At 38.5% G+C, this 20,854-nt stretch overlaps 1 protein-coding gene across 3 annotated transcripts in view; it reads right to left on the reverse strand.

The window, feature by feature from the left end:
- Positions 1-20,854, reverse strand: part of DTL (denticleless E3 ubiquitin protein ligase homolog) — a 68,419-nt gene that overhangs the window by 8,914 nt on the left and 38,651 nt on the right. For all 3 annotated transcript variants that reach the window (XM_525058.7, XM_063792405.1, XM_016938311.2), the window contains 2 exons: positions 17,529-17,618; positions 15,114-15,249 (listed from right to left, as the gene is read on the reverse strand). In XM_525058.7, the coding sequence (XP_525058.3) occupies positions 15,114-15,249; positions 17,529-17,618 (226 nt within the window). The remainder of the gene's footprint in view (positions 1-15,113; positions 15,250-17,528; positions 17,619-20,854) is intronic.

Below are 20,854 nucleotides of genomic sequence, written 5' to 3' on the forward strand. Positions count from 1 at the left end.
AAGCCAGTATCACTCTAATACCAAAACCAGGAAAGGACATGACAAAAAAGAAAACTACAGACCAATATCCCTGATGAACATAGATGCAAAAATCCTCAACAAAATACTAGCTAACCAAATCCAACAGTATATCAAAAAGATAATCTACCATGATCAAATGGATTTCAAACCAGGGATGCAGGGATAGTTTAATATACACAAGTCAATACATGTGATACACCATATAAACAGAATTAAAAACAAAAATCAGGCCGGGTGCGGTGGCTCATGCCTGTAATCCCAGCACTTTGGGAGGCCGAGGAGGGCAGATCACTTGAGGTCCGGAGTTTGAGACCAGCCTGGCCAACATGGTGAAACCCCATCTAAAAATACAAAAATTAGCCAGACGTGGTATCTCAGCTACTTGGGAGGCTGAGGCAGGAGAATCCCTTGAACCTGGGTGGTGGAGGTTGCAGTGAGCTGAGATGGTACCACTGCACCCCAGCCTGGGCAACAAGAGCAAAACTCTAAGAGAAAAACAAACAAAAACACATGATCACTTCAATAGAAGCAGAAAAAACATCTGACAAAATCCAGCATCCCTTTATGATGAAAACCCTCAGCAAAATCAGCATAGAAGGAACATACTTTAAGGTAATAAAAGCCATCCATGACAAACCCACAGCCAACGTTATACTGAACGGGGAAAAGTTGAAAGCATTCCCCATGAGAACTGGAAAAAGACAAGGGATGCCCACTTTCACCACTTCTATTCAACATAGTAGTGGAAGCCCTAGCCAGCCACAGTCAGTCAGAAAAGAGAAATTAAAAGGCATCCACATTGGTAAAGAGGAAGTCAACCTGTCACTGTTAGTAAATGATATGATTGTATACCTAGAAAACCCTAAAAACTCATCCAAAAAGCTCCTAGATCTGATAAATGAATTCTGTTAGGTTTCAGGATACAAAATCAATGTACATAAATCAGTAGTACTGCTATACAACAACAGCAAACAAGCTGCAAATCAAATCAACAACTCAACCTCTTTTACAATAGCTGCAAAACCTAGGAATATACCTAACTAAGGAAGTAAAAGACCTCTACAAGGAAAACTACAAAACACTGCTAAAAGAAATCAGATGACACAAACAAATGGAAAAACACAACCTACGCTCAAGGATGGGTAGAATCAATGCTGTGAAAATAACTATACTGCTAAAAGCAATCTACAAATTCAAAGCAATTCCCATCAAAATACCATCATCGTTCTTCACAGAACTAGAAAAAACAATCTGAAACGTCATATGGAACCAAAAAACAGCCCACATAGCCAAAGCAAGACTAAGCAAAAAGAACAAATCTGCAGGCATCACATTATCTGACTTCAAACTACACTACAAGGCTATAGTCACTCAAATAGCACGGCACTGGTATAAAAATAGGCACATAGACCAATGGAATAGAACAGAGAACCCAGAAATAAAACTAAATACTTACAGACAAATAATCTTCAACAAAGCAAACAAAAACATGAGGTGGGGAAAGGACACCCTATTCAACACATGGTGCTGGGATAACTGGCAAGCCACATGTAGGAGAATGAAACTGGATCCTCATCTCTCACCTTATACAAAAATCAACTCCAGATGGACCAAAGACTTACATCTAAGACCTGAAACCATAAAAACTCTAGAAGATAACATGGGAAAAACTCATCTAGACATGGCCTAGCAAAGAGTTCATGACCAAGAACCCAAAAGCAAATGCAAGAAAAACAAAGATAAATAGATGGGACTTAATTAAACTAAAAAGCTTCTGCACAGCAAAAGAAATAATCAGCAAAGTAAACAAAGAACCCACAGAGTGGGAGAAAGTCTTCACAATCTATGCAACCAACAAAGGACTATTATCCAGAATCTACAAGGAACTCAAAAAAATTGATACGGGAGTGCTGGGAAGGGAAGAGCATGGTCCCTTTAAATGATACGGAATGGGGGAAGGGAAGTGTTGGGCAGAAGAAGGTGTGATCCCTGGCTAGGGCTCCATCCCCACAGACCTAGGTGAGGACAGGCATTTCCTGCCCAAATGTTGCATTTCCCAAGACCACCTTGGCCTGCCACGCCCCCATCCGGTGCCTATAAAAACCCCCAAGACCCTAGCAGGAACACATGGTGGCTGGATGTTGTGAGGAACACATGGGCAGAGAAAGACACAAGTGGCTGGTCGTCAAGCAGACGTTGAGAAGCACGCTGGCAAAAGAGCACACTGACAGGCATAGGCAGTCCGGCAGGCCAGCAGGGCATCAACCGGTGGAATGATGCAGTTTGGTCGGGGCAGTCGGAGGAGAACTGGGGCCGCCAAGGGCCCAACTCCAGGGGAAAACCATTTCCCTTCTGGCTCCCCCATCTGCGGAAAGCTACTTCTGCTCAGTGGAACCTTGCACTCAAATTCTCCAAGCCCACATGTGATCCGAGTCTTCTGGTACACCAAGGCAAGAACCCCGGGATACAGAAAGCCCTCTGTCCTTGCGATAAGGCAGGGGTCTAATAGAGCTGCTTAACACAAGCCGCCTATAGACAGCAAAACTAAAAGAGCACACTGTAACACACACCCACTGGGGCTTCAGGAGCTATAAACATTCACCCCCAGACACTGCTGTGGGGTCAGAGCCCCACAGCCTGCCCATCTGTATGCTCCCATAGAGGTCTGAGCAGCGGGGCATTGAAGAAGGAAGCCATACCCTCATCGCACGCCCTGCAAGGGGGACAAGGGAACTTTTCCGGTTTTAAAATCAGCAAGGAAAAAAAACCAAATAATCCCATCAAAAAGTGGGCTAAGGACATGAATAGACAATTCTCAAAAAACAGATATACACAGGGCCATCAAACTTATGAAAAAATGCTCAACATCACTAATAATCAGGGAAATGTAAATAAAACCACAATGCAATACCACCTTACTCCTGCAAGAATGGCCATAATTGGGGTGGATGTGGTGGAAAGGGAACACTTTTACACTGCTGGTGGGAATGTAAACTAGTACAACCACTATGGAAGACAGTACAGAAATTCTGTAAAGAACTAAAAGTAGATCTACCATTTGATCCAGCAATCCCACTACTGGGTATCTACCCAGAGGAAAAAAAGTTACTATATGAAAAAAACACTTGCACATGCATGTTTATAGCAACATAATTTGCAACTGCAAAAATGTGGAATCAGCCCAAATGCCCTTCAATCAACAAGTGGATAAAGAAAACGTGGTGTATATATATACCATGGAATACTACTTAGCCATAAAATGGAATTGAAATAATGGCATTTGCAGGAACCAGGATGGAGTTGGAGACCATTATCTTTTTTTTTTTTTTTAGATGGAGTCTCACTCTGTCACCCAGGCTGGAGTGCAGTGGCACAATCTTGGCTTGCTACAACCTCAACCTCCATCTCCCAGGTTCAAGCAATTCTCCTGACTCAGCCTCCCAAGTAGCTGGGACTACAGGCATGCACCACCACACCTAAGTTTTGTATTTTTAGTAGAGGGGGGTTTCACTATGTTGGCCAGACTGGTCTTGAATTCCTGACCTCAGGTGATCCACCTGCCTTGGCCTCCCAAAGTGCTAGGATTACAGGCATGAGCCACTGCGCCTGGCCTGGAGACCATTATTCTAAGTGAAGTAGCTCAAGAATGGAACCAAACATCGTATGTTCTCACTTATAAGTGGGAGCTAAGCTATGAGGACGCAAAGGCATAAGAATGATACAACGGACTTTGGGGACTCAAGGTGGGAGGGAGGTAAGGGATAAAAGACTACACATTGGTTACAGCGTACACCACTTGGGTGATGGGTGCACCAAATTTCAGAAATCACCACTAAAGTACCTATCCATGTAATCAAACATCACCAGTTCCCCCAAAACTATTGAAATTTTTTAAAAAAGGAGAGATCACTATATATATACTATTTCATAATATTTTATCTCAAGCAAATTTATTTTTATTATGTATATAGGCTATAATGTGATGGTTTGATACATGCATACATTGTAGAATGATTAAATCAAGCCAACTAACATCACTTCATATATTTTTATGGTGAGAACATTTAAAATCTACTCAGCAATTTTCAAGTACATAGTACGTTATTCTACTCTCTGCTCCTATGAGTTCAACTTTTTAAGATTCCACAAGTGAGATCATGCAGTATTTGTCTTTCTCTGTCTGGCTTATTTCTCCTAGCATAATGTCTTTCAGGTTCATCCCTATTGTTGCAAATGACATTAACTTTCTTCTTTTTCAAGGCTGAATAGTAGTCCATTGTGTATATACATCATATTGTCTTTATCTGTTGATGAATACTTAGGTGATTCCGTATCTTGGCTATTGTGAATAGTGCTGCAGTGAACATTGGAGTGCAGGTATCGCTTCCACATACTGCGATCACTTTTTTGGATATATACCCAAAAGTGAAATTGCTGGATCATATGGTAGTTCTATTTTTAATTTTTTGAGAAACTGCCATTCTGTTTTCCATAATGGCTATACTAATTTACATTCCCACCAGTGTACAAGGGTTCCCTTTTCTCCACATCCTTACCAATACTTGTTACCTTTTGTCTTTTTGATAAAAGCTATCCTAACAGGTGTGAGGGGATATCTCATTGTGGTTTTGATTTACATTTCCCTGATGATTGGTGATGCTGAGCAGTTTTTCATATACCTGTTGGGCATTTGTATGTCTTCTTTTGAGAAACGTCTATTCTGGCCCTTTGTCCATTTTAAAATTAGGAATAACCTGCTTCTTAATATATTGTGAACATTTCCCACATTAATACAGATTTATCATTTTTAATAGCTACAATGTATTCTAAGGTATAGGTATTCTACAACACATTTAACGCTGCCATTAGCATTCTTATATAAACTGTTGAGCAATGCTAGGGCAGAAAGGCACTGCACAGGGGCTCTCAAACAGGAATGCACAGATCTAAAACCTGGCACAATCACTTACTATGTGACTTGGGCATAACCCTTTATCTCTTTGGACTCAGATTCTATATCTGTTAAAGGAGATAGTTTTTCTTTTCACAAGAAGCCATTCAATCAATTATTTGTTAAGGTTATCAGGCCTCACATGGCTTCCCACTTTATTTTACAAATGACTACTATTTTCCACAAGGCAAAAAACATTCAGAATCTCAGTGCTTGCTCTCTGTAAATCAAATCAAACTTAGTAAATAGGACTTCTGTATGTGTACCTGTCCCTTTGTTTACACACAATGGCAAATACTTCAGGCAAATTTTTATGAACTTCATGCTTCTTCCCTCTCGGGCCCTACCACAGACAACACTTTCTCAATTTCCTTCTGAGCTTTCTAGATTGCTGAAATAGCATTCCTGTCTTCAAATAACAAGGGCATTTATTTATTTCTCAGTCACAAAGCCTTTGAATTGTTAACTATAATTTTTAATTCAGTTTAATTACCTAATTGCATTTATATCCAGCTGAATTTAGGATGGGCTGATATAAAAATGCAATCTCTCTTTTAGCATAAATAAAGATTGGCAAGTACTCACTTTAGTCAGTTAATTATCCTGTCCTTTTTTTACCCTGTGCTTTTCACTCCTAAAGCAGTCTTGCCTTGAGAGAGAGAAATTCTACAAATTGACTTTTGCCTAAACTTTTCTCATCAACCATATGTTTAGAACCAGCCAAAATGATACTGCTCTTTTAATAAGGATCATTACTGAAAAACCCCATTTTGTCATAAGATGCCATGAAAAGGACTTAGTAACAGGGACCTATTCATGAAGCCTCTGGTTATGGTTCTCACACTAATGCTCTAGAGCTTGATAACAGCTATTTTTTCAGCAGAAAAGGAAGTTTTCATTTGCTGCACTCCTCGGTGCAGGTTAATAGTCACTGCACAGCTGCCACAGTCATCTGTTCCATTTAAGTGGGTCAAAGTGTACATTTAGGGCAGAAAGTCCTAAAATTTTATGAGTCCTATAATATGCCGATTAACAAGGCAGGATTGGGGAAGAAGGAAGAGCTGGGACAGGGACAAACCAGGTATCTAGGTTTCTGAAACTTGCATGGCACACACTGGAGTATTTACTGATAAGGCTGGTATGAAATTGATGTGTTGGAAAGTTGGGGCATTTCCTCTTCCTTCAGGATGTCATGGTGAAAGAGGAAGTGGTCCATGGGGGTCAAAGAAATTTTGTTAGCTTTGAAGGTTAGCAAATGCTGGGTCAAATTTAAGTGTGTGTGTATATGTTTTTTAAACAGTAACTACATTATAACAGCATGAAAGTTAATGGTAAAAAAATTCAACCAGTACAGAGGGGAAGAGGGTGGAAACAGGATCCTCTTTTCAACTTTTTCATTTCACTTTTACATTCTTGTGCATTCCACAATTTTCTCTGTGCCTATTTAGCACATACAAAGGTATATATGTATCAGACCTTAAAAAACCCCAAAATACAAATGGATTATACTATATATATATCTGTACATGTTCTGCAATTTGCTCTTTTATTTTTACGTCTCTTCATGTAAGTACACATAGATGCATTGCATTATTTTTAACAGGTGCATAGCATGCCATTATATGGGCCTACACATTTAAATATGGCATGCCATTTTCTTTAGTACTTCATCTACTTAAGTGGACCAACTCCTTATTGACCTTAAGCAATATATGAGATTTGATGACATGGTAGCACAGACTGAGTTATTGCCCTAAATGCTTCCTAAAGTTAGTTCCTTCGAAGAATTATACGGAGCCAACTAACAGTTTGCAGCTTCTTTCTTTATTTTTTGAGACGGAGTCTTGTCTTGTTGCCCAGGCTGGAGTGCAGTGGCATGATCTCGGCTCACTGCAACCTTCGCCTCCTGGATTCAAACAATTCTCCTGCCTCAGCCTCCCGAGTAGCTGGGATTACAGGCGTGTGCCACCATGCCTAGCTAATTTTGTATTTTTAGTAGAGATGGGGTTTTGCCATGTTGGCAAGGCTAGTCCCGAACTCCTGACCTCAGGTGATGCGCCTGCCTCGGCCTCCCAAAGTATTGGGATTACAGGCGTGAGCCACCGTGCCCAGCCAGCTTCTTTCTATATGAGAGTTTGCCATCTGGCCTCAGCCTGCCTTTTCAGTACTTTGCTATTCTAGGATCACGTTACAGGACACTACTAGTTGCTTCCTGAACAAGCTGTGTACTGTCACATTTCTTTGTTCATGTGGTTTTCTTGCCAAGTCAGCTCCTCCTTTGCCAGGCAGAAATTCTTCTCATGTTTCAAGGCTCTGATGACAATGTTAACTCCACTGTGAAGAATTCACAACTTCTTTCCTCTTCTCCCACAGAGCTCTCCTCTCACAGGGGAAGTAGGTTCTCAGAGCCCCTTGTTTACACAGCTAATGGCTGTGTGCTATAGTTTTTGAATCTGCCTCCTAGACTAGACTGTGAGCCTCGAGGGCAGCTAATAATGGTTTACTCATCTTTAGGCCCAGTGCCCCTATAATGTGTAGTAAGGAATTATTAAACAATGTTTGTTAAGTTTCATTACTGCTGACAAGGATACAGGTGAGGTTCTAGGGATCAGAAAATTGACTCTATAATTATCCTGCTGACTTGTGAGACTGCAGCAAGCAACTGAGACAGAATAGGTAGGGTTTCCTTCTCTTTAGGATAAGGATAATCAACTTTATCACTCAATAATGCCTAAACCAGAGGTTCTCAATCCTGGCTACATAACAGACCTACTTGGAGCTTTGTAAAAATACAGGTCCAGTCCCATTGAATCAATCACTGGGGATACACGGACTTGAAAAGCTCCCCAGTAGCTATGATGCATAGCCAAGATTGAGGACTATTGGTTTCAACAGTGCTATGAGATCTCTGGCTAAAACACAGGGAAAGAGTGGTAAGCAATGAAGCAGGTGCCGGCTGGGAAAAGTAGGGCAGGGGAAAAGAGGCTATGTCTTAGCACTTAAACCCTTCCAATTAATGTGTTAACTGAGGGGGTTTACAAGCCAGGGCCAGAAGTGAAGATAAGCAGCCCAGGACAGCAATGAAAGGTTGGCGTGGCAATTAGAAGCTTGGGAAAGCAGGGGAACATGATTTTCAAGATGGCAATGTGATTAGAAGCAGCAAATCTGTGGCTGGAAGCTGGCTTAGAGAGTCGAATGGTCAGTGTGCCAGCCTTTGAAAACCCGTGTCAGGTTGTTGCTTCGTAGTGCTCTTCAGAGTAACCCTAGCATCACCCAGAAATGGAGTAATCTAGGCATAACTCTTACTCTGATCTTAACCTGAACTTTTGCCTTGCTCTGCTAGGTTCCTTTTTTTTTTTTGAGACAGAGTTTTGATCTGTCACTCAGGCTGGAGTGCAGTGGCGTGATCTCCACTCACTGCAAGCTCCGCCTCCTGGGTTCACGCCATTCTCCTGCCTCAGCCTCCCGAGTAGCTGGGACTACAGGCGTGTGCCACCATGCCCGGCTAATTTTTTTTGTATTTTTAGTAGAGACGGGGTTTCACCATGTTAGCCAGGATGGTCTCGATCTCCTGACCTCGTGATCCACTCACTCGGCCTCCCAAAGTGCTGGGATTACAGGCGTGAGCCACCACACCCAGCCTGCTCTGTTAGGTTCTAAAGAAGGCAGTGCTGCAGAGTGGTTCTGAGCATGTGTTCTAGAATCAGACTGCAAGGGTTCAGTTATAGACTCTGGTTCTACAACTTCATAGCTATGAGATTTTAAGCAAGTCTAACTTCCTTGACCTTCAGTTTCAGTTGTTTTCATAATTAAATGAGATAATCCAAGTAGGTCCTTAGAACAATTATGCTAGGAGTCAATAATGGCTAACCGTTGTTATTATTACAACTCACATTTGGTCAATATGTAACTTTTTTGGTGACTTGGCTTCTAATACTAAGGATAATTAATGGCACACTAAAAGTACATAGTTAAAAGCAAGATACTTTTCATCACAAATTTTAAAAAATGGTATAGTCATTAACACAAGAATTCCACCTTTGGGAATCTTATTTTAATGGGAAGGGGGACCCTAAATTCAGGGAGGAAAAAACCCCAAGTTTTAAAATATTGGAAACAAATGTTTAAACTACAGTAGAATAGCTAGGTAAATTATGGAACATTTACTCAAGTGTAGTATTTGAAATAGTGTTGCAAAAAAGATAACATAGAAAGTACTTAAGGCTGGGTGCAGTGGCTCATGCCTGTAATCCCAGCACTTTGGGAGACTGAGGTGGGTGGATTGCTTGAGCTCATGAGTTGAGCCCAGCCTGGGCAACATGGCGAAACCCCATCTCTACAAAAAATACAAAAATTATCCAGGCGTGGTGGTGCATGCCTGTAGTCCCAGTTATTGGGAGGCTGAAGTGGTAGGATGGCTTGAGAGAAATCAAATGCGTATTCAGTACAACTATGGTTCTGTTAAAAAGAATCTCTCTATATAAGGGAAAAACCTCAAAAAATAACTGGAAATGTCATTTAAAATTATGTCAAAGTGGAGGGAATACTGATGACTTTTTTTTAAAAATCAGTATTCTCTAATGGCTTCATATGATTCTTTTCTTTTATATTTTCTAAAATGAGAGAGAGAAAAGTACATATAACGACAGGCAATAGAAAGACATCCAAGTTCATGGACCAGAAGATTTAACATTATTACGATGTCAATACTTCCATAACTGATCTACACAGTCACTGCAATTCCTATCAAAATCCTAGCTGGCTATTTTGCAAACAATGACAAGCTGAAACTAAAATTTGTATAAAAGAGACCTGGAACAGTCGAGACAATCTTGAAATAAAAGAAGAAAACAGAAGTAGGATTTCAAAACCTACTACAAAGCTACAGTAATGAAGACAATGCAGAACCATAATAAGGACAGACACATAGATCAATGGAATTGAGAAGTCAGAAATAAACCCTCACATTTATGGTCAATTGATTTTTGGCAGATTTTTACCAATGACGAATCAATGGGCTAAAGAATAGTCTCTTTAACAAGTGATGGTGAGAAAGTTAAATATCCATATGTAAAAAATTTGAATGCCTAACTCACATCATAACACAAAAATAAACTCAAAACGAATCACAGGCCTAAACTAAAAAACTAGAAGAAAGCATTGGAGTAAATCCTTGTTACCTCAGAATAGGCAATAGTTTCTTTGATTTAACATCAAAAGCATAAGTGACAAAGGAAAACAGATAAACTGAACTTCATCAAAATTATAAAGTTACATGTGTCAAGAGACACCATCAAGAAAGTAAAAACACAACCCACAGAATAAATCATTGCAAATCATTACATGATAAGGGACTTATGTCCAGAATATATAAAGAATGCTTACAACTCAACAATAAAAAGACAAATAACCCAATTAGAATATGGGCAGAAGATCTGCATAGGCATTTCACCAAGGAAAATATATAAATGGCCAATAAGCACATGAAAAGACATTCAGCATCACTGGCCATCAGGAAAATATAAATCAAAACCACAATGGGATACTAATTCACACCTGCTAGGATGGGTATAATGAAAAAGATGGACAATAACAAATGTTGACAAGAACATAAGAGAAATTGGAACCCTCATTTTAGGTGTTGAAGATATTCTAGAATTAGATTGTATTAATGACTACATAACTCTAAATATAGTTGACTCTCTGTATCTTGAGTTCTGTATACTGGGTTCCACAGCCATGCATTCAGTTGACTACAAATTGAAAATATTAAAACAAAAACACGAAAAAAGATGGTTGTGTCTGTACTAAACACGTGCAGACTTTTCTTTCCTGTCATTATTCCCTAAATGATATAGTACAACAACTATTAATATACCATTTATAGTGTACCAGGTATTTTAAGTAATCTAGAGATGATAAAAGTATATGGGAAAATGTACATAGGTTATAGGCAAATACTACATCATAGATAATGAATCTGAGCTTCTGTGGACTTTGGTATCTGTTGGGGGTTCCTGGATCCAATCCCCCATGGATCCTGAGGGACAACTGCATACTAAAAGGAACTGAGCTGTATCTTAATTTAACCAAAATCATGACTCTGTGTTAGGAGGATGAGGAATATGAAGGTTTGATAGTGGTGGGACACAGGAAAGGGAGTTAAATCCTCATGTTACAAAGGAAAGAAGTTAATAAAGCTGAAAATTGCAAAAAATAAATAGAAATGCACAAAACTATTTAGAGGTCTAGACATACATATCAAAGAATCAGCAAAAGGATTTGAAAGAGGTTGCCTCTGGGAAAGGGAAACTATGAGGCAGAGGGTCTGTGGACTGCTATTTATCTTATTCAGTCTTGTAGAACTAGCTGACTTATTAAACTGTAATACTAAATTAATGAAAAAAAATTTTTAGGGCTGGGCACGGTGGCTCACGCCTGTAATCCCAGCACTTTGGGAGGCCGAGGCGGGTGGATCACCTGAGGTCAGGAGTTCGAGACCAGCCTGACCAACATGGTGAAACCCTATCTCTACTAAAAATACAAAAATTAGCTGGGCATGGTGGCACACGCCTGTTAATTCCAGCTACTCAGGAGGCTGAGGCAGGAGAATTGCTTGAATAAGTGAGCTGAGATCATGCCACTGCACTCCAGGCTCGGCGACAGAGTGAGACTTTGTCTCAAAATAAAAAGAAAAGAAAAAAAGAAATTAAAAAAAGCAAAGAGCAAAAACAAATAAGGCAGCACCATCAAAGACTACAGAAACCAGACTTAGAACAAAAGACTCCTCTGAAGTCTAGTTCTGCATCTTCTAAGCAACTAAATAAGTCATTAGAAAAATGAACCTGTATATTTTCCCTTTCTCACCTTCAATTCCCCATTAACCTTAGGCCTTGATGGCTGAAGTAAAATGAATCTTTAAGCTTAAAACTCAAGCTTAAAGATAAGAAAGTTTGAAACAGTCACTGAGAGAATATAAGAGTAAATGGACAGGGAAATATGATTGTTGGCCAGTAAGAGTCAACTTGAGGCTAGCAGTAATTAATTGAAAGTGAGCATTCCACAAGGTTGTGTGTTTACCACGTAAGTACAAGTATACAGCACATCTAATGATACCCTGAGGATCCACACTGTGGGTGGCTCACTGCTTGAAGATTTTTGCTCTTGGTTCATTGTTACTCTCTTCAACATTATCTGTCAATTTATGGTGATTAAAAAAATCTATGTACATGATCTTTCCAATACCTTGGTTTCTCAGTTTTTTGACCTCCTTCTTCTATAATCTTGTCCTTTCACTCTCCTAAGCCACTTATTCTTTATCTTATTATTACCAATACCTGGAAATCTTCCATTATCTTAATTTCAATCATCCCATTCATCACCACTTATTTTCCCATCTCCCTTTAGTATTTCAATTCCAACAATCTTTTATCCTCAATCCACTGCTAGTACCACATTTACACTATCCCTTGGCCCCATTATGTCCTTACTTCCCTCCTGATATGGTTTGGCTGTGTCCCCACCTGAATCTCTTCTTGAATTCCCATGTGTTGTGGGAGGGACCTGGTGGGAGGTAATTGAATAATGGGGGCAGGTCTTTCCCATGCTGTTCTCGTGACAGCAAATAAGTCTCATGAGATCTGACAATATTATAAGGGGGAGTTTCCCTGCCCAATCTCTCTGCCTGCCGCCATCCATGTAAAGTGTGACTTGCTCCTCCTTGCCTTCTGCCATGATTGTGAGGCCTCTCTAGTCATGTGGAACTGTAAGTCATTAAACCTCTTTCTTTTGTAAATTGCCAAGTCTTGTATATGTCTTTATCAGCAGTGTGAAAATGGACTAATACGCCTCCTTACCAAGGTTATATCTTATAGTCATAATCATCCTCTGCATCCACTGTCAACTTCCTTCTTCACTTGCATTGCTAAACCACATCCCTGGTTAAATCTAGCTCTCTACCTATAGTATACTTGTACTTGCACAGCAAACACACAACCATGTGGAGTGCTCACTTTCAATTAATTATTGCTAGCCTCAAGTTGACTCTTGAAGCCCAACAATCATATTTTCCTGTCCATTTATTCCTCTATTCTCTCAGTGACAATTTCAGACTTTCTTATCTCTTCTAAAATCTCTACTCCCTTTCTCCCTTATCCTCATTCGCAGTTAATAACCCTGATTCATGTTTTAACATCAGAACAGAAGGAAGCTTCTGTAAGTTATGGCCATCTGATCTCTCCACCTCTCTCCCCACCATCTCTCAGTAGCCTACCTGCACCATGCTTATATATTCCACCTTTTCTCCAATTACTATGGGTCAACTATCCACGTTCCTGGCAAAGGCCTACCCTCCTACTGTGTATCAGATAGTATCCCCTCATGCTTAACATTGCTCCAGCAAATTCCCCTGCATCAATCTCCCCCTCTCTATACGATCCTGCCAATCACTGTGAAATGTTATATTCCTATTTAAAAAAACCCCAGCAAACTTCAACCCTGCTTCTTTCTCCAGCTACCACTTCACTTCTCTTCTTTCCTTTATAACAAAACTCCTTGAAAGAACTGTCTATACTTGTAGTCCCCAAGTCATATACATGAATGACACCAATCAGGCCACCACCATACCACCAAAACAACACTCATTAAGGTCACCAAATAACCCCTATGATTGCCTAATCCATTGGTCAGTTTTTAGGCCTCACCTTATTTGGTATACCAGAAACATCAAATCAAATTCATCCCTCTCTCCTCTTATTTACTTGGCTTCCAGGATGTAACACTCTCCCAGTTTTTCTCTTACTTCTCTGGTTGTGGCTGCTCAGTAGGCTTTAATGGTATTTGTCACCTCCTCAACCTCTAAACATCGGGGTACCCCAAGACACCAGGCCTATTTTTTTTCTATCTATAGCTATCTTCTCCCTGTGTGATAATGAACCTCACATCTGCAACTTCAACCCTGAACTGCAGAATTAAACATCTAAATGCCTCCCTGACATGTCCATTTGGGTGTTTAATAATCATATCAAACAACATGTCCAAATGGAACTCCAGCTATTCCCTCCCAAACTTGCTCTTCCTGCAGGGATATTTATCTAGGTTAATGACACTCCATCTTTTCAGCTTCTTAAGCAAAATCTCTGAAGTTATCCTTGATAACTCTCCCATATAGCCCCACATCTGATCCCTCAACATATTCTGTTGGCTCTGTCTTGTAAATATATCCAAAATTGGATGACTTCTCACCATAGCTTCTGCTACTACTCTGGTCTAAGTCACCATCATCACTTCCGGGATGATCTCAATGGCTTTTTAAAAGTAGCTTTTTGCTTTTACCCTGACCCCCTTACAATTTATCCTCAACACAGGAGCAAGAATGATCAAGTTAATCAAATTATGATACTCTTCTGCTCCAAACCCTCTGGTGGACTTTTGTCTATCAAAATAAAAGCCAAAGTCTCACAGAATTTCATTTTCTACTACTATTCCCTCCCTTTCCTTTGCCTGCTGCAGCCCTAGGGGCCAGCCATGCTAGCCTCTCTGAGGAAGAGAAAATATGCCAAGCATGCTCCTGCTTTAGGGCCTGTGTACTTTTATCTGCCTGGAATATTCTTCTTTAAAATATCTATATGGCTTACTACTTCACTTTCTTTACTCAAATGCCATCTTTTCATTGAGGCCTCCCTGGTCACCTAATATAAAATTTTGATAGCATACTTCACCCTTGCCCTTCTCCCTTTCCTATTTCCTTTATTCCTAAGCCCTTATTGTTATTTGACACAGTATATATTTTACTTTTTTATCTTGTTTATTGCCTCTCACACTAATATGTTAGCTCTATTTACATCTTCAGGATTTTTTATTCTTTTGTTCATTGCTGAATCCCTAGCAACTAAGAACAGGGCCCAGCACATACTGGGTGTTCAAGAAATATTTGTTGAATAAATCCACCACTGTATTACCTTGTGTAAATGATAAACATAGTAGTGCTTGGGAAATACTTATCAAAAAGAATGAATGGCAAGAAGATAGTGCTTTTCTTTAAAAACATACCAAAGCAAGATCAAATCTAGCTTATTACTCTGTACTGTCGGACTAAACTAGTCAAACCATAAAAAACTTGGAAAGTATATGATATCCTTACCTAGGCCAGGTCTTGACTCTTTTTTCTTCTGAGAGGCCCAACCCACCGTGGAAAGTTTATCACCTCCTGGTTTCTCCTCTAAGCCTCTATTCAAGCGCCAGATTTTTAGTGTATTGTCATCAGAACAGGTAGCAATCTAAGAGGGAGTACCAAGAAGGGAATTAAGAAATTTCAATCAAGATTCAAAATACATTAAAAAATAGGTGTGTCTTAAGGCCTTGTGACTAGATAATTATTTTGTCTAATAAACAGGATATAGAAAATAATATTTTAAAGATCATGTACATCCATTTCTTGCTTTCAGGAATCATTCCAGATTTCCAACAAAGCTGACTTTTTAGTTTCTTCTTCATATACATTCTACTAGTATGTCTTTTGTTACTGGTCATTTCTTATCTAATCTAAAGTTCTGGCTCTTTATCATCTTCTGTATAAATACAAAATATGTAGTTAAGACACTCTTTTTACTCTTCTGTTAAATGATCAATCAGTATATGTTACCAACATTCAATTTCTACAACTTTCTTCTGAATTCTGCATGTTGTGCCACATTGCTAAAGTAATGGCACCATTTGCAAGATCAGACTTGGCCCATGACTCTAGTAGGCTGTGACAAGTAGAAGGAAACCATTCCTTTTGAGATTCTTTTTCAGATAGGTAAAGGAGCAATCTGGGAAAACAACAAGTTCACTAGGCTGAAAGAAGTTAAAAAATAACCTTTGTCCCTTTAAAAATATCTGACTATTCTCGATCTTGGTCCCAAGCCTTTTATGGCAGAGAAAGTCCAGCTTGAAGAGCTTGTGGCAAATGGCCACTGGTACCAGAGCTGTTCCCCAGCATTTGTTTATATAATTTCTCTATTTCAGTCACTAAAGAGAAAGAAAAAAAGAATACACGTTCTCTTAAGTCTTGGCCCCCAAGAGACTGGCAGCTTTTTCCTTTCCTTACTGGGAGGCCAAAAGAAGATACACATATTTAACTGTTCAATATGAAATGTTTGGAATCTCACAGTTCCTCTATAGTTTATTAACAATATTGAGCTTTGTACTCAAATAATCTCATATGCAAAATGGGAATAAAGTTATTTGCCCAAAGTAACCACAATCAAATGGAAGAGCTAGAATTTAAACCCAGCTTTCTCCTATTCCAAATGCCAGACATTAAAAACACAAAAACAACACAAACCATATTCTACTTTCCCATTTCTAGGCTTGGGATGAAATTATTTTTAAGACTTAAAAAAGTAGCCAATAAATTAGTATAGGTAAACAGTCCTGCTATTTCCTTTAAGCACAGGAAATAAGGATAATTAATATATGATGTTTGAGATGCACAGGGGTAAGGATAATATATGACGATTGAAAAAAGATAACATAATTAACTGAATAATTCAAAAATCATTCAACTTAGTAAGTCCCATGAAGATGTAACCCTCCATGTTAAAAGAAATTACATGGAATCTCAGAGGAAAAAATATCATTAATATGTAATTTTGGGTGACTAAAGTAATGACTTAAAAAAAAGTAAAGGTCTGCCATGAAGTTGAGCACAGAAATGGTAACAATAAGGAGAGAAATCCACAGCAATACTGGAAGCTAGCAGGGATGCCACAAATAGACCAGACCATGAGAAGTTTCTGGAAGATAAAAAAACAGAAGGGAACAATAGGCAACAAAACCTCAAAACGTCATACGTGAAAGGGGAGACCTCCACAGAAATAAGATTTCCTGTAGAACCCAGAATAACTCAAAGACCAGAGGCAATGGGGTTTGGGAGAATGACTGGAACTTGAGCTACTATTATATGAAATTCCAATAGATACATAGTTTTTAATGTTTCTGGCCTTTCTACATTTTAGGGTTTTTTTGTTTCTTAAAGTGTCACTATAAAAAAATTAAAAGGTGGGCATATTTTCTTCTTTCTGAAGTATCTAAAACATTTCAGACCTACTTACATAGTTTAAGCAATAGATAACCTAACATGTTAAGACTTCACAGTTACCATTTTGTTAGCCATATGTGAAAACCCAAATTGGGCTGTCAAGATGTTACCTTTAATATACTACATTGATAATATCTAAAAAGTAAAAAAGACTAGTTCTCACCTTAGATTGTATTTTTATCTTAGATTTTAGTAGAAAATTTTAATTAACAACTTAATCCTACATTTAGGAAAGAAATAACTGTAGGGAACCAGAAATCTATCCTTATTTCACAGGGCATAATACCATTATGGTATGGGTAGAGAAAAGCAGAATATGCCTGAGTAATGTGAATATAGATCCTGGATGGCCTTTAGGTCTTTAAAATCTCAACTTAAACATAAAAATTTATATCATTCTCAAAACAAACCTTAGAAAAACCTATAAACCTGTGATCTACATTTTAAACCAACTATAGAGATTCATTTACAAACCTTTGTGAAGTCAGATGGACACCAGCACACAGACGTGACCTCTTGAGAATGACCCAGGAGCACAGTAGGAGGTTGCCAGGGTGTGGAGACCTAGTGCAATCAAAAACAAACAAGTCAGCAAAGCAATATTAGATTTCCCAGATAGAGGCCTTTGAATTCAGAAGTGTGTCTTAGAGAGCTTTAGGATTGTTACCAAAGGCCACTAGACCTGCCTAGCTATAGTTGGGAAAAAAAAAAAAAAAGATTTCCAATGGGCAATGAAATATTTCTGTTACTAATCTGAGAAAACACAATGAAAACAGTCAAAATAAGTAAATAACATGAGCTTACACACAAGGATAGTTCTTATTTCCTATCAGGACAACCTAGCCATATATATTTTGACTAAAATTCAAGACTGGCATTGTCCCTTATTCCTTAGGTGGTAAACTTTCTGGAAGGATGTTATCCATCCTTAAGTAGTCAACTCGACAACTCAGTCCTGTTTTTACACAGCATAGACATCTTCAGATCCCTAGTCAGCTACTTCTAGGAACACTAACTGTGAAACCTGAAGATTTCTGAAACATGCTACCAGCTCTCTTGGGACAAGATGATGGTCTTCCTTCCAAAAGAAGACCGTCCTCTTGTCCCAACAGAGCTGGTCACTAACTTTTACAAAACCCAAAGTTATACTCCTTCATTTTGAGTTGGATAACCTTCATTCTGAAGGGGTATAAACTATATTTTACATGGCACTTTGGTATCCTTTCTGAAAAACATTTTTTTCCTCTAAAACTATATTTTAGTTAATTTTCTGAGAGAAGTTTTGAATTTTCAAGTAAGTGTCACTCACATTTTAATATATTTTAATGCAGAAAGAAGGGTTACATTGTACTGTCCTGTACATGTGACTAAGAATCATATTTTCCCATCATCAGATGCCACCAGTTATATACATTTGACAGCATCATACAGCTGACTCATTCAAGAGATGTCAATCTCTTTCATAGGCCATGGGAATTAATCAGCACAATAACGAGTACAAACACACATAACTATTATTAGCATGTGTGTTTCAAAAGAGCAAGGAGGTTGGGGCTGAGAGAAGTTATTCTCTTTTCATTTTCCTGAGGCTCTGAATCATGGCTCATTTGTATGAAGAAAGTGGAGGTGACTCTGGAATGATTATTTGTGAGAATGACTAAGTAAACTTAATAGATTCCCCAGATTATGGTTAAGAGATCTGACACACTGACTGACAAGGTTATTCAACTCAATCATTAATACTCCTCTCTTGGCTTAAATGGTACATATGCAATAATTAAAAAAGCAAAAGAAGACAAAGAGCGGAGTCTAACTTGTCTTGCAGAGTTAATTAAAATTTATCAGAAAGGAAGCTTTTTCCACATCTACAGGAATCTCACTTACTGCCTACTCCTACAATGGCACAGAGATAATTCATTCTTTCACAACGTAACATATTTTAGAAAAGACTTTGAAGATCGTCTCTAACTATCCCAGTAGTCACAGAAATTTTCCTTTCCTCCTCTGTTTGGGATGGCCCCAGTCGATTAAGTTTCTCTTCACCCAAGGTCCAAACAGGTCTGGTAGCAGCAAATTAGAAGGGAGAGGAAATCCTCAAGTCCTACTGAGCATCCCTGGTAGAAACACATTATTGTCTTCCATTGATTCACCCTGCTTATTGCCTATAGCTTTTAATTTCATGATATTGGTCCTTTCTCAGTTTCTGTATTATAATACCTAGGAGAACCTAAATGTGTACACCAAGGGTTAAAATAAGTTTCAAAAAACCCCCTAAATACCCACCAATAGAATATATGCACATTTTTGCATTTATCTATAGGGTTTCAGAGAAAAAAGAAAGAGACCCATTAGGAAAACATTTTGGAATACGTTAACAAGGTATCAATGACGACAGTAAAAGTCTAAGCCAGGCACTTTACATAGCATTAAAAGTGGGGGGAAGTTTCCTCAGAAAGTTAAACAATTATATGACCCAGCAATTCTATTCTTAGGAATAGAATTCTGTTCCTACACTCCCAGGAGAATTAAAAACCTATGTTAAACAAGAACTTATACACAAATGTTCACAGCAGCTTTATTCATGTCAAAAAATGGAAACAGCTCAAATGTTCATCAACTGATGAATGAATAAACAAAATGTGGTCTATCCGCACAATGGCATATTATTCAGTCATAAAAGGGAGTAAGTACTGACACATGCTATAACATGGATGAACCTCGATATTATGCTAAGTAAAAGACGTCACACACAAAATGCTGATTTTGTATGATTCCATTTATATGAAATGTCTAGAATAGCAAATCCATAGAGACTGAATGTAGTTTAGCAGGTGATGGGGAGGAAGAGGGGATTAGAGAGTGACTGTTAAAGGACACGGGTTTTTTTCTGGTGTGATGATGTTTGGGAATTAGATAGTGGTGATGTTGGTACAATACTGTGATTACAATAGTAACTACTCCATTGTAAACTTTAAAATGACTAAAATGGTGAATTTTATGTTATATGAATTCTATCTGAATAAGGAAAAATGGGAGGAAGGGCGTGTTATGGGTTAAAATGAGAAACTAATGTCTACCACGTTTTTATGAACTTTTATGCTTTGATAGTTTAGGACTATCCTAGGGTATAGTATGACTACTTCAAGAAAGATTCATTTCTTCTAATGAGATTCAGGTGGCTTTTAAATCCTTCATTTTTATTCAAATAAATTTTTATTTATTGTCCCTACATTATTATAAGAACATTATCATAATTACGTAACTTCATTTTTTAAAGCTTCCTTTCCCTTTTAAGTAGGAAGGCGACTATTAAGTCTAAGAGACATTTATATCCATGCATTTTGGAGATGCTCAGACACAGAAGACTGTCCTCTCTTACATATTCTACTTTTTGTAAAATAAAGACTTTAATTCAAGGCACAAGGAATCCCAAAGTTAAATCTCCTAGAACTAAGAAGGTACCTCTAGAAGTAAGTGGCTCTAACCTACAGATGTCATAAAGTTATTTTGTGTACTGAAACATACAAAGAATATCAGCACTTTTCCTCACAAAATCTCTTCTCTGCCCAGTTGGAAACCAAGTCTAATCTTTATTTCTGCCATGAGATCATTTACACTTCCTAAAGTGTCAGGCTCAACGTTTCACCAGTCAGTGGTAGAATGACTATGCCAAATCAGTTTATTTATAACCACTTCGATGCTATTCAGTGGCTATATCAGAAACAAACCAGAGAAAAGAGGATGGGGTGGGGGTGAGGCAATAGTTAGGAAATTAAAAAGAAAAGGTATAATATTAAATC

The sequence above is a fragment of the Pan troglodytes genome, chromosome 1 (assembly GCF_028858775.2).
Source record: "Pan troglodytes isolate AG18354 chromosome 1, NHGRI_mPanTro3-v2.0_pri, whole genome shotgun sequence".
In the NCBI taxonomy this organism is placed as follows: domain Eukaryota; kingdom Metazoa; phylum Chordata; class Mammalia; order Primates; family Hominidae; genus Pan; species Pan troglodytes.